Consider the following 15485-nt stretch of genomic DNA (forward strand, 5'->3'; position numbering starts at 1 on the left):
CTGAGCAACAGTGCAACGGGTTCCTTCCTATGTTGCTAGAGCTTTTGCTCCTTCCCGAGATTCCACAGTAATCTGAACTCCTTGCCACACTGAAGTGCATGACTTCTGTTCACCACAGTGAGCCCTACAATGCAGATTGTACTCCCCACAGGTTTATTATGTGGAGGATAACCAAATGCACTAATCTGCCAACCACACCGCAGAATTCTCCAGAAGACTGTCCTTACTTACCTTCAAATCCCTGTGGACTGTGGGCAGTTTGCACTGGTGCAGCCTGGCTACAGCTTCACACGTGTCACAGAAGATCTGCAGGACTTCGCTTTCTGTAAAACCCGTCTGCAAGCGCTGATTCATCAGGTTCACAACCTGACCTCCTGAAAAGGGACAGAGCCAAAGAGCAATTAAAAGTGATCAAGCACGTACAGTTAAACGAATCGTCAGTGGCACCATTAAACAAATGGATTCCAAACACGACATGAACACTTTCCCCATTGTGGCCACACTTTCAACGGTAAAGGGAGCACAAATACTCCTCATCTCCAGAAAAAATAAGTAAGGTTGTTCCCAAGAAATCCCTGTCACCACAAGGTGATGATCTGACAGGCATTGATCAGATCACCCAGCAACATCATCAATGAAATTTGGGCTATGTCTTGGGTAAATGCTTTGTTCTCCCCCCTATTCAATTCACGCATCTGGTGAGAAATACTATGATGCCACAGAGGCAGGTTGATTCTAAAAATGGCCCTGGATTTTTGTTGGAATAGCCTAGCTTTTGTCAAACCCTATATCTTCATTCACTGCTGTTCTGAACTAACAAGTTCAGGGTCCCTGATTCTGGCAACAAGCCAGACATCTATATGGCTGCTCACCTGGACAGAGGAGTTAAGAACAGGAACCAAGGAAAGAACCCATACAAAGGTTGGATTTCCACCACCATTTAGTTCACCAGTACATGCTGAACTGAACACCTTCGCCTTTGAGCAGCATTCCACAAATCTAGCCACACCTTTGATTATCTGAAATACTTGGATGACACTCAGGAGTCTTACTGTGCAAGTTCACCACATGGCTACACTGAACTTTTACATACCTCGGCAAAAATCCATTAGAATTAAAACTTCCCAAACATCCCCGCTGCTCACAGAGTTTATACTGGAATCTATGTATCCAACAATGTTCTTATGTCCAGCAAGATCCCTCTGGGAAAAAAAAAAAGAGATAAAGATGTATATTTAGTGCAAAAGGGCTCTGCTTACAACAGGCCACAAAGGGGGGGGGGGATCTACATCCAAGAACGGAGGCTTCAAGAAGAACTACGCTCCCTGGACAAACTATGCAAAAAACATTTTGTTATCCTTTCATGCCCTTCCCAGCTCTCTTCAGATACCCAATTACTTTCATGCCCAACTCATTCCATTGTCACATTATTTATTTATTCTTTAATGTCTTGGGCCCCAACATCTAACTCCTCCAACACATGCAGACACATGGATATCTCTAATAGATTAAGAAATAGTTAAAGACAGTTCTATTTGTTGTTATTTGTAGCTAGCTTTGCAGCAGTTCTGTCCTACCAGCTATATCATGGGATAAACGGTGGCTTAGTGGGAGAGTACACGCTTTGCAGGCAGAAGGTATCAGGATCAATCCCAGTGGCAGACCCTTCTTTCCTCCTTTGCCCGAGACCTTGGAGAAGTGCTGACAGTTAGAGGAGAAAATGCTAATCTAAGAAGAACAGAAGTAATAAAGCTAGCTTCACTTATCCAGCATGCAGACTTAGCTTTTCAATACACATAAGGCCTTCCACGCACTCTATGAGAACTTCAGGATCTCAGATCCAGCACGGGCTTACCATGATTTGAATCTCCCGCTTGCAGACTTGCAGGTCATATTCATTGTTGACATACATCCGTTTGAGGGCACATTTCATCCCATTGCCGGTCCTCACCAGGAATACAATAGCAAACCCCCCTACAGACATGAGACATGGATAACTTCAGTCAGTAATTCAGGGGATGATCTGAAGGCACACAGTGCATTTTCTGCAGATGAAGCCAGATAGACCAGCATCCATGAGTCTCAGCAAAAGGCTGTGCTTAAATTTCCAACTGGTGACTTAAAACAAAACTTCCAAGTATAAAGAGGGGGCAGTTTAAGAGGATTTCATTTTGAGTTGCTGTGATGTTCTTGTTGCAGCCAGACAAAGGTTTCATCACATTTTTAAATTTATGATTCCCCCCCCCCCCCGAAAGTGTTAATGCTGCCCCTGTCAGGGAACTTGTCCAAAGCAGGTAAGAAAATAAAACACAAAAGCATTAATAGCTGTTAACTGAAATTCAACATTAAACAAACAACTAGAACATAAAAGAGCAACTTGACATGAATAGTTTTCAGGCTAAAAAAACATACCATAAAAATGGTGTTAAAAGATCAGCCCCTTAAGTAAAAGTCTGGCTAAGCAGAAACATTTTGCCCTGGTGCCTAAAAAGAGTAATGTAGGAACCAGGCGAGCCTCAAGGGGAAGGGCGTTCCCACAACTGACATAGCCATGCCTCTGCTTGCCACTCATCTCACCTCTGAAGGGGGGGGGCACAGAGAGCACAGCTTGGTCAGCAATATATTGATCAGCAACCACCACAGCTAATCCAAGTGTTGTCCCCCAAAGCTGTGTACAAAGTTAGTTTCTTAAACATTTTTGTTGTTATCAGAAGAATTAAAGTCAAGAACATATTGATAGTAACAAGCAATTATGCAAGATCATTACTGTGGCACATCATGTTTTGTCGGTCCATTAACTCAGCATTATGCAGAGGAATTTGGAATACAAAGACAACGCCTTCCATATAAAATCAGGTGGGCATCACTGAGATTGCAGAAGTGTTATATTTATATGCAACCACCTGGGATGAAGGCACAAAGTGCCAATCAAGGCAGGATAAAGGGCTACCCTTAATCCAGGAAGGCAGGAGCTGGGACCAGGGAGACTCAGCAAGGGACTCACTTAAGTAGCTCTTATTTCTCAGTGTCTCTGTAGCAGAAGTAACAGTGATTGGCATCACAGAAAAATCAGGAGATGGAGGGGCAAGTAGAAGAACTGAAAGGAAAGGGGAGCTCGGACTTCCATGAAGCACCATGTCTTTAAAAAGCCCACTGAATAATTACATAGTTGTTAGCTGGATATGCCACCTGGAAAACACCAGTGATGAGGTTCCATGTGCCATAACACACACATGCAACACAATCAAGTATCGTGTTTCAACTTTTCTTTCCCTGGTGGGAAACCATGGTGTTTTTATTAAGGCATTTTTACATCTGCTGTCCAGGGGCTGTGGTGGCTCAGAGGTTAAGATGCTGAAGCTGCAGACTAGAAGGCCTGTAGCTTGGCATTTTGGGACCCTAGTGCCACGTGACGGAGTGAGCTCCCATCTGTGGCCCCAGCTCCTGCCAGCCTAGCAGTTCAAAATCAAGAAATTGCAAGTAGATAAATAGGTAGGAAGGTAACAGCGTTTCGTGCGCCTCGGCGTTAAGTCATGCTGGCCGCATGACCACGGAAATGTCTTTGGACAGAGCTGGCTCTTTGGCTTGGAAACGGAGTTGGATTCAATTAGCTTTTGAGCAAGGGAAACATTTTTACATCTGCTGTGATCCCTTATGATGATGGCACACACTTAAGGGCCAGACCAGATCTCTACTGGCAGTTCCAGGTTTGGAATTCCCAGTGATTTTTTTAAAACGTAATTTTCCATCACAAGGGAGCCCAATTCAGATTTGGATTGTGGCACTGTTTCTTTCTTGCGCTGCTTCCCTGACTTTAAAGGGTCCTGGGGTTCCCCTATTTTCCCTGATGCTAACCCCATAGGGGAGGGTAGCAGTATAACTCTGGCTGTCATGGGTAGCTCCAGGACGAAGGTCCTACAAAACTGGAAGGTGGCAACACCTGCTCAGAAGGGACAATGGGCAGGGGCACCACACTGGCAGGGCAGCACTTCTCTCCTTCCCCAGACTGAAACCACGGTTCTCCAGTGCTGTGGCAAGGAGAGTGTGCCAAGATGTTCTCAATCCAAAACTTGTCACAGCCTTGCCCCAAGAGATGTATCATCCCACTGCATCCATTTCTGAGATGGCTGCTAGCAGATCAGCACACAGCACCCCAGAGAAGTCTGAGCAATTTACGTCTGTTCAGTGGGGAGTGTGATGCAGGCATACAACAGAACTAAGAAAGTTAACACCCGTGATACTGACACCATTTGTATTCAGTGCCAAGGCAACAGCCGACAGATTCTGAAGATCTAGAAATCTGGAGCCCAAGTCTTCCAAAGAAAGGTCTTTTTACTCCACTGACGCATAAGCATTTCAATGAGAAACTCTTGCATCAGACCCACATCTCTGAAGATCGGTTGGCTACTTCCTCTCCAGTGGCTTTGCCAGTACAGGTAGGAGAGAGATTTTTTTATTTCCCAGAGGTAACAGGCTGTGTTTGGGAAACGGGAAGACATTCACCTGGGAAAGAATCCCCATCTCCCAGATGCTCCTTCATACTAGGAAATGAAGTGCATATGTAACAGTCACAACTGCCATGCCAATCCCTACCTTTAATTGTAGCCTTATTTGCATGCAGAGAGAGAAACCAAGAAGGACAAAGGAGAAGAGGGGGGGGGAAGAGAATGACTGTCACAGTATGGAAAGAAGCGTGCTGCAAAAGCAACTGGGAAAGGACATGGCCAGCTACTGTCACATTTGCATACATATTTGGAAAGCATTCCATGAAAGATGATGCATAAGAAAAATCCAAAACAGGACAGCTTCGGGGGGGGGGGGGGTATGGACCCACATCCTCCAATGGTGTAAAGCCATTCACAGCAAGGGGGGTATGTCTGGTGGCAGACAAGAGTGTCTAATCAAATGGGGGAGGGATATACTTTATGAAGCCACCCCCCAAGTTCCATAGCAAAACTCATCTATAGACCGCAAAGTGACTGGACCATACTGCAGTACAGATGGGACACAGCTGGAACACTGTGGTGCGACTCTATTGAGAACGAGTTGCACTATCAACATCCAGATCCCACTCCTGCTTACTTTGCAACAGCTACAGCATCACATGAGCCTCCTGACGTGTTTGACCACAGGGAAATATCCTCTGTGTTTGTGCTTCCATTAAAAGAAAGACAAAAACATATTTCTACACCAGCCCAACTGAATACCCACTGCAATAGCAGTTATCTTGGAGTCTCCCCCTATTATCCATCTAAGTCTTTACAAATTTCCTGCAATTAAATACACCCAGAGCCTCATTTTTCAGCAGACAAAGCTCCGTTCAGCATACCAGATTGACTGGCATTTTGGAGGGGTGGGGGAAGCAGCTATGACTAACCAATATACACATGCTTGTGTACAAAAGGTCCTGGGTTCAGCCCTGATTGTCTCCAAATAAGGGTTGGATCCAGACTAAACTGGCAATTTCCACCAATACCCCCTTCCTGCTGCAACCCCCCATGTCATTTCTCAGGGTCCCCCTATCGCCCAGGAGCAACATTTCTTGGCAATTAGTGGGCTACAAGGGGAGGCAGGAAGTATTTCATTCATTATTTTTATTTTTGATCTACTTCATTTATAAGTACTATTCTGCCATTGGAAAATTTAATCTGGACCCAACTCAAAGCATCTTGAGTAGCAGGGTATCAAGAAAACCTTTCTCTGCCCGAGACCCTGGAAAGTTGATGCCAATCAGAACAAACAGTAGTGAGCAAGGCTCCTGGTCCGGCTCTGTATAAAGGCAGTCTCATATCTTCATATATTAATGTTTCTAAATCTAGGCCTTCCATTTTAAAACCGCACAGATAAACAGGCCTCTGCCCTTCTCTACTGGAAAATCAATATTCATTTGTTTGAGGAAGAGAACTGCCAACTTCAAAATGTTCCCCAGGCAAGAAGTCATTAGAAAAATTGTTATTCAAACAAATATAAATTATCTGGAAGCCTGCCAAGGCTATCTAGTCCCAATAAACCTCTTCAATTAGTGTATTAGAAAGTAACCAAACCTTTTCAATCTAGTTTGTAGGGTTGCCAAATCTGAGGTAGAAAATACCTGGAGACTTTGGGGGTGGAGCCAGGAGAGGGCAGGGTTTGGGGAGGGGAGGGGCCTCATCATGGTACAATGCCATAGAGTTCACCCTTCAAAGTAGCCATTTTCTCCAGGGGAGCTGATCTCTGTCAGCTGGAGATTAGTTGCAAAAGCGGGAGATCTCCAGGCCCCACCTGGAGGTTGGAAACCCTACTAGTTTGTTCCCAAAGAAGGGTAGGATTAGCTGAGTGGAAGTATATCTATAGGTACAACACACTTAGAGGAGCTGCGGTGGCTCAAGTGGTTAAGATGCTGAACTGCAGGCTGTGGAAGGTCGGTAGTTCAGCAGTTCGAGACCCAGGTTGCCGCATGACGGAGTGAGCTCCCATCTCTAGTCCCAGCTCCTGCCAACCTAGCAGTTCGAAAGCAAGAAATTGCAAGTAGAGAAATAGGTACCACTTCAGTGGGAAGGTAACAGCGTACCGTGCGCCTTGGTGTTTAGTCATGCCGGCCACATGACCACGGAAATGTCTTCGCACAGCGCTGGCTCTTCGGCTTTGAAACGGAGATGAGCACCGCAAACCTAGAGTCGGATTCGACTGGCTTTCGAGCAAGGGAACCTTTACCTTTTTACAACACACTTGGGAGAAAACTGAGGCAGAAAGAAATGGCATGGATAGAAATAGCCAAAAGAAAGCCAGCATGGTATACTGGTTGGGGTGTCGGACTAAGATCTTGGAGACCCAGGTTCAAATCTCCACTCTGCCATAGAAACTTGTTGGGGGACCTTGGGCTCACCACACGCTCAGCCTAACTTACCCCATAGGGTTGTTATGAGGCTAAAATGGAAGACAGGAGACTTATACAAGCCATCTTCGGTTCCCATTGGAGAGAACAGTAGGGTTTAAAATGAAGTAAATAAAAGGAAGGGGCACAAGTGGTGGAGTAGGTAGTGGAGTCTACGCAGAAAGGTATATCCATGACCTAAAACATACTCAAGATAGTACACCTGCATTTGAGTTCTACCACTTTCAGCTACAGATGAGACAGTCTCCTGACATGGTAGTTTTATTGGTAGGAAACTATTGAGTAGATTTTTGTGTGTGTGTGACAATGCCAGCAAGTTCCATCTATTTTCAGATCTTTTCCCTGCAGGGATTCTTGTCAGTCGGGGATGTTCCTTCCTTCTGACACTGAACTCCAGCAACTATATTCATAGAAAGAGGAAGATGCTGTACAACGAACACCATCTTCTACATCTAGGTGGGGCATTTCTGTTAGGTGGTTAGCTCTTCCTGAAAAGCTCATATCTCCAAAGTTTGATGGCCTCACCTTCATTTCCACGTTAAAATAACGTTTCCAGCAAAGAGAAAATTCCTCTACAGAAATGGTCAAAAATAAACACAAAAACTGTAAACATTTCCCTAGGGTACTATTTGGAGTGGTAAGGGTGGGCAGCACTGTCAGAACTGATGGTTCTTGCAAGCCTATCGTGAGCCAAAGGGTCTCAAATTAATCAGTATGTCTTATAATTTTTAATTATACCATTGTAGATCCCAGAGTACTGCTGGCTGACATTCTGTGCTTGCTTACAAATATTATTTTTGAATTTGTTACTCATGCTAGCTAAATGAAAATTCCATATTCAGAGGCAATTCGTAATCTTCTTGGCTTCGAGCACAAGCTCCAGACAGCCTACCGAGTACAGGGCTATACAGGAACTGGAGAGGTCAACCTAGGTTCCTCCAATAGGTGCCACGCAACAAAAGAAATTTGCATAGCCTATCTGAACAAGCAGTGGCATGACCTAACCACTTCCGGGATGACTCCCCACCCCCCCCAAAGGAGAAACGAGGGCTAACCATCATCTTTGGGCCCCGCTTGTGACTGTCCAGAAAAATAAGATTCAGCCCTCTTAGGCCCCGGTCACACGGAAGGTTTTGGCCCGGGAGAGGGACGGATCGGGGGTGCAGAAAACAGGTGTGATCTCACCGCAACATCTGGGAAGCGGCGCACACCCGTCCCCGATCCGGCCCTTCAGGCTGAAAATCCGCTGGGGGGAAAAACCACCCACAGAGCAGGACTTACCGGAAACCCCGCATCAAGCATAGCCATCGGAGCGCCGGAGTGCCCGTCTTCCGGAGCAATCGAGGCTCCCAGCTGAACTGCACATGCGCACACATGCGCAGCCAGCGGCCTCGCACTCCTTTCTGTGGCTTTCTCCCCGGCATCTGATCATGCCGGGGAGCAACTGCACGGTGGCTCACGGGGTCGGTGTGATCCCGCCACCGCATGTCTCTTTTGGTGCGGCTTTCAAAACGCACTTTGCCCGGCTCAATTTTCCCCCATGTGGCAGAGGCCTTAGAAGACCACTACTAAATTAGATGGGTTGAGCAAAGCAGGTCTAACCTACAAACGTAAGAGATCTTTGAAGAAGAAAAATCTTACTGTATGAACTTAGAAATCATAAATTATGAAGAACTGTATCATCTTTGCTTAGCAGCCTTTTCTGTATTTCTTTTTACAGTGTGACCATATTTTCGTGCCTCAATCTATCCCACCAAAAAATCTATTTTGTTTATTAAATGCACATTAGGTATCCCCAAATTTCTAAAATGTACAGAGCTATCACAGAAAATGAGGGCACATCTGGCCTGCATACTGCTGACACCTTGTAAATTGTTGAACATTTGGGGGATGGGGTGGAAACCAGACTGGGATGGTAAAAACAATGGCGTGTCTGTGGTAGGGACAACCAGCTAAAACGAAAGTCAATATGATGCTACTGATGCTAGGAACTATTTTGTGGTTCCAGAAGAAAGAGTGGGAGAGAAATGAGACCCATGGGACTATGCCAATGCCACTAACTTCCATCTTGCATGTCATGACCATACAAGCTTCCAGAATTTCAGGCTCCCTGAAGATTTTGGTATTCTTTTACATTATATTTCCATGACTAAAAAGTGCACGTTTATTTCAAGATTTTTAAAAGTGCATATTTCAACAGCACCCTGACCCAGAAGAAATATTTCACAATTAATCAAGATATGTCATTCCGAACTCCACCCCCTTTCCTTTGCATTAACTCAAAAGCACTCAAGAAATCTGACTGCCGTGGTATGACTAAGTATGTCCTAGAACACGACTGCTTGAGTAGGTATTTTTGGAAGCCATTACATCCTGTCAACAAAAAGACATTACAAAAACAACACATACACTTAGACTGTAGTGAGTGATTCAACGGCATGGGTAACCTGGATTTTGAGATTCTGGAAGCCAATTTAGCCAGCCCTCTGTTAATGTCAAGGTCTCATAGAGAAAAGGGCTTTCATGTCAAAATGTTGTCCCTACTGCATCCAACCCCAACTCTTCTCTCTCTTTTCAGTGTGATAGCAGGATATGTAACAACGTTTTGGCTCCCCATCATACTTCCTCCACAGCCAACAGTCTTCCCTGCTTCCCAAAGTGAAGTTTAAGATCCCGCTTGTACAAGTGGCATCATTAAGTAGCAAAGCTTTCCCCAGAGAATACCATTTCAATGTACATATTACTCTAATACCCCAATCATCAACAAACACTCCATGCACATGGAGAACTAGCATTTCAGGGAGAGGACTAAGCAGAACCTCTCTCTGAAATGTTGGTTTTCTGTCCATAGGAAGGATATTTGCATTACGAAAAAGAAGAACGACATACACATACTCAGTCCCCTATATAAATAGTAATGCTCAGGAAAACTTCCGTCTCTTGGTTCTGCTGATAGCATATTCACAGAGAAGGAGAGGAATCACAACAAATGGAATCACAACCAAGGGGAACTCAGGCTGAGCAATTAATCCAGGAACACCTAAAAACTGTGACCCTGAACGACCAGAGTGGATCAGACCCCACCAATTTCACGGGTGCCCAATCACAGATAAAGCACTGCCTGGAAACCAGTCATGCATTAGGCAGCTTTTTTCCATGCCAAGTTTATTCCTATGCATCTCTGTGCTGTTTTCAACAATGTCTGGGTCTTTCTGTGGCTGAAAACAATGGCACAGGAGTATTGTCAGCAATTTAGAAACAGAATATCTAACTTCTGTTTTTTTACTGTATGCAGTCAGTTCTCTCTGTCTCTCTCACACACACCCTCTTTCCATGCTGCAATTCCTAAATGCATGCTGAGCAAACAGGTTTTGTTACACGAAAATAACAGCTTTCAAATCTAACCACTTGGACGCATTCAGGTAAGAAAGTCAGTCAGCTAAAAGCGCGGGGGGGGAGAGAATGCAGCAGCTCCAAATCAATCTACATCAAGATGCAATTTTTAAGGATTCCTTTATAAGTCAGATCTCCAGCAAAAGAACAGGCACCTTTGCTTCCCTAAGCAAAAGGAAGGCCTCCCTAAGAAAACCCGGGCGGTTGCCATGAGAGAGAAGATGTCCTCTCCATTCTGAGCTCTTTATCTCACTGGATAGCGAGGAATGTGAATCCTATCCACTCAAAGCCCCTTCGCGACCAACAAGATGTGCCCCTTGAGACAGCTTCCCTTCCACAATGATCGATCTTACATACAAACACTTTCAGGTTCAACTCCTTTGAAACATAACTACAGAAACATGTACTGCCAAATACAGAGTAAATGGAACTGAAGTTTATTGTGATCCTTATGCACTTTAGCAGTGCCACAGGAATCCATTTCCCATGGAGTCACCCAGCAATGCTGCTGTAACTCTGAAAGCATACAGAGAGTCTGATCTCCTGGGTCCTTTTGAATGGCCACAGTCACATGATGAACTCCACTTGTTTGGTCTTTTAAGTGTTAATGGTAAGAACTGGGGGATGAATGCACAAAGCAGCAGCTCCTGAGAGGCAATACTGTGGTGTGTAAAGCACAACTTATTGGCCAGGGCTAACCCGTGGCTAGAGTGGATTTACTCAACAGGAGTGGTTCGTGCTGGGTTTATAACCCGCTCCTCAAGTGCTTATGTAGGATTCCCATCCAGAAAACTTACAAGGCCTGATCTACTCATCTTCAGCAATTTGTGACAGGCCTAAGTTAGAATCTTAGCAGAAACTGTGTAGCATGGGGACAGAGCAGCAAAAGCTAGCCTCTGTTTTTGCTGGCAGAGCCAGCTGTAGAGTGCCTTCCCTCCTCTTCACAGGCACAGCCTCATGAAGCCGCTACATGAGCTACTTCTAGTCGTCAGCAAGGACTTTAATTTTTATATTATTCTGCAGAGCCTTATCAAGGATCTGATTCATTTTTGCTGCCCTTGGTAGCCAGCAGAAATTTACGCACGCCACAGGCCCATCTCATTTGGGACAACATGCGTGACCATCTCCCCTCCAAGCAGGGGCATGGATCGTCTCAGTCACAATCAGCAGCCAGGGTGCTTCCATGTCCACTATGGCAAGTGGATTTTTAATGCTTTCCCATGTAAACAATCTTCCTGCCAATCAGAAATAACCAAATTAAGGAGAAGAAGAAGAGAAAAGAAGAGATTGGATTTATACCCCACCCTTCGCTTGGAGTCTCAGAGCAGCTTACACACTCCTTTCCCTTCCCCTCCCCACAACAGACACCCTGTGAGGTGGGTGGGGCTGAGAGAGCTCTGACAGAAACTGCTCTTTTTCAAGAACAGCTGTGCCAGAGTTATGGCTTGTCCAAGGTCATCCAGCCAGGTGCAAGTGGAGGAGTGGGGAATCAAACCCGGTTCTCCCAGATTAGAGTCCGCGCACTTAACCACTACACCAAACCGCAGCCAGGTCCTTCACATGCTGTGCTGGTGTCACATGGTGGATAGGCATGGGATGGGAGACCCAGGTTCAAACCCTGATCAGCCATGAAACTTACTGGGTAGCCAGATTTTTTTCAGCCTATTCGCCATGACAATGTTGTCATACACTGTCCTCAGCTTGACAAATGAATGAAAGGATACATCTGAAATATCCAGCATCAATGTTCTGTTCCAGCTCTTCCCCTTCCAATTACTATTTTGACCACACTTACACACCCCACCTCCAGTATGGTACATGAAAGGCTTGTAAACAGCAACTCGCCTGGTGGAGCAAGAATTGCCTTTAAGCACCAAAGCAGGAACCTTTTCTAAAGTGAGACAGATTTTTTATCTTATTTTCCCCTGTAGGTATGCAGGAAGGCTGGTAAACAAACACCGAGGATGCAAGACTGAAATATCAATTGCAAAAGAACCTGAATAATGTCATTGCCTGCTGAAGGAGAATGCCACCTGCCACAAAGTTCCATGACATTAACACAGTAAGCATTCAAACCACTGCACATATATTACTGCCACATCTTTTAAAAGAGCCTGGCATGGAAGGTTTGTGATGATCCCTTTTACATATTGGGGGGGGGGGCTGGTAAGGCAGGTTGGTGATTATCCCTGTGTTACATAAGGGGAAATGGGATGGGGGGGCATCTTGTGAGACTGGGACTGTGGTGAGATTTGAACGCTGGATCATAGCCTTTTCTCTTAGCTAGCGCTGCTACACAAGCTCCCTTTCAACCTCACACACAAGCAAACGCCCAGACGGAAGTCCCTCCCTTCTCTCCGCTCGTTTTTGCCCAGCTCCGACATCTTTTCTTTTTTGTTTACTTTTAGAAAGTTCTTAAATTGTGCTCCAGAGAGACAAAACTTTCTCTCGCTTTATTTCAAATACATCAAGGGAAAACATCACTGTTCGCTCAGTCCATTCCCCCCCTCAAGGGTACACTGCTTTCAACACACCAATGGGACAAGCAGAAAATTAAAAGGGTATTGTTTTCACCCGTCTTTGCAGTGGAAGGGGTTAGGGTCTCTCTCTCTTTTTAATGAAAGCTGGGGGAGGGGCACTGAGAAAAGGAAAGCCACAGGGGAAACTACCGTGTGGAAGCTCCACTGCCACCATGGATGCCTCTGCCCTTGCAGGGGCAATGAAAGCTACGTGAGGGAATTGACATTGTGCAGAAGCACCAGTTCTCTTCAATGAAGGAAGGCCTGAAAGAGAAAAAGGCAGCCTTGCTCACCACGGTTCTCTGAGCAGGTTGGATTGCCAAGCTTCACCCACTATTACAATTGATCTCCGGGCAATAGATATCAGCTCACCTAGAGAAAATGGCTGCTTTGAAGGTGGACTCTATGGTATTATCCCACATTTAACTCTCTCCCCTCCCCAAACTACACCCTCCTCAGTCTCCACCCCCAAAATCTCCAGGTATTTCCTAACCTGGAACTGGCAACCCTATGAGCAGGCCTGCCACAACCTGATGTTCAAAAAGAAAGAAAGAAAGCTTCCCCTTTTAAGGGAATTAGTTTCTGCCATCCCACTTTGCAAATCACATTATTGTCAATACAGCCTTTCCTTTCTCTTTCTCTAAGGCCCAGAGATATAAATTAAACCTGCCAGTTAAGTCCTTAGGCTCATGCTACTTTTTCAAAAAGAGCTTCCCCTTCAGTGTGGGGTGTTTACAGCCAATGGCTTTGTCCTGACACCAACATAGATCTTGAGTCAGCTCAACAATTTAAAAAAAATGAGAAAATACTGATAAACAACTTCAATTAGCAAGTTCCTTCCAAACACATTGATTGAACTAAATTCAACAGGCACACTGGGTAGGGAAATGTCTCTCCTTCTTTCAGCTGATCTCTCAGGCCTAATAATTCAGATCTAGCTTGCTTTTAATTCTACCACAACCTTATGTCGGTGTGTTGTGTCAAGTTTTTAAGCTTTTTATTTATATTGCACTTTCCCACCTCCAACAGAGACCCAAAATAGCTTCACAGATCATTTCTCCTCTTCTCCACTCTATCCTCACAACAAACCTGCAAGGTAGTTTAGGCCGAGAGAGTGTGACAAGCCTCAAGGTCACCCTGCAAGCTTCCACGGCAGAATGGGGAACCAAGACCAGGTTTTCCAAGTCCTACTCTGACACACTAAACCACTATGCCCTGCTTTCTTTCTTGAGAACCAAAGTAGTGATTTTTATTTTCTTCTTACTGTTTTTACATGATCAACCTGTGCCTAGGCTACACTACCTCATACTGCAGTTGGGTTCACAAGACAAAACAATCCTCCATACAAAAAAACCCCCCAAAACCCCAGAACATCCTCCATGCAAGCAACTAGATGTCCGCATAAACAATTAGTCAATCACCTGCTTGAGAGAAAAGCTACAACACAACATCTCAACAATTTTGGAAAAGGGAGCACCTGTGTTAGCAGATGTGTACACTTGTGCATTAGCACACAAGCAGAAGCTATGCAAGGACACCTACGTGACCCTCTTCTGCACCTCTAGTACAAATAGCCCTACATGCATGCTTGAGAAAGTGCATTCACCTGTGAGACAAGCATGGCCCTGACAGTAACTAAGCAAGCATGCATAATTCTGAAATTGCAAATGCCAGACCTCAAGGCAGTTCAGGCCCAACTCAGGTCTTCAAAAAAAAAAATTAGCAAGTGATTTGGGGAAATTTCATTCCCCTCTGCCTTTTTCTCAAACCATCTCCCCTCCTGGCTATTATCTTTCTGCTTCTGTTCCAAGATGCTTTAGCAAACAAGTCTGTGTGCCCTCAAAGAGGCCATCTCCCTTCACGAAATGTAGATTCTCAGTCCATATGCCACTGCTAAATGCCAGGAGCCAAGAAAGAGGTGAAACCACCTTTCTGTACTAGGACAAAAGGAGAGTATTTCAGCCCAACATTCATACAATCTGGACCAAGCTCTTTTGATCAGTACGCTTGGGGGGGGGGGATATTTTCCACTTGCTCCTGACCCCTCACAGCAGCACCTTGAGAACCTGTCCCTCTCTCTGCTATTCAATCAGCCAGAAAAGCTTGCTGGGAAACATTCAGAATTTGTATGGATAAGACAATTTCCCCCTTACACCACATGGTGCCCAGTAGCTTATTTAACTTCACCCCACACACACACAGATTGCTTCCCTATCATTTTAGACCAAGGTTTCAAAGCAGACTAAGCTTTAAAAGAATCTATTCAGAAGGACACTACCTAACAAGCTGGTACAATATTCCTATAGCTTCCTTTTATCTGATTGTTTTGTCTCTTCTTTGGTGTAAGGAAAAAAGGAAACAAAAGCTCTCAAGAGCTCAAATCAGACTGCTAGAAATGTTATTTCTGACAACACCCAAGATTTGGGGGAGTTGTTGGATCCAAGGCAAGGCAGCTTCACGTGGATTAGATCCCAAGTCTTGAATTACCCTCTAATCAAGCAAAATAAAACTTTGTGTTGTTATTGGCTGTGTCCTTGTTTACTGTTGGTGGGATAAAAATTGAATGTTTCCTTAATGCGTGTATAACATTTCTAAGACTGTCCTTCTTACTTAAAAACACTGAAGTTGTATTCAAAACACATATTAAAAAAACACAATCTACTGATGATCATTCAAAAAGAATGAAGAACTAAATAGCA

The 15485-nt window shown here is 44.8% G+C and overlaps 1 protein-coding gene across 1 annotated transcript in view; it reads right to left on the bottom strand.

The window, feature by feature from the left end:
* Positions 1-15485, bottom strand: part of AAK1 (AP2 associated kinase 1) — an 83681-nt gene that overhangs the window by 45121 nt on the left and 23075 nt on the right. The window contains exons 3-5 of the mRNA XM_015421146.1: positions 1856-1974; positions 1094-1202; positions 232-374 (exon numbers count right to left, since the gene is read on the bottom strand). Of these exons, the coding sequence (XP_015276632.1) occupies positions 232-374; positions 1094-1202; positions 1856-1974 (371 nt within the window). The remainder of the gene's footprint in view (positions 1-231; positions 375-1093; positions 1203-1855; positions 1975-15485) is intronic.

This window comes from Gekko japonicus, unplaced genomic scaffold (assembly GCF_001447785.1).
Source record: "Gekko japonicus isolate JY-2015 unplaced genomic scaffold, Gekko_japonicus_V1.1 scaffold13, whole genome shotgun sequence".
Taxonomy (NCBI): Eukaryota; Metazoa; Chordata; class Lepidosauria; order Squamata; family Gekkonidae; genus Gekko; species Gekko japonicus.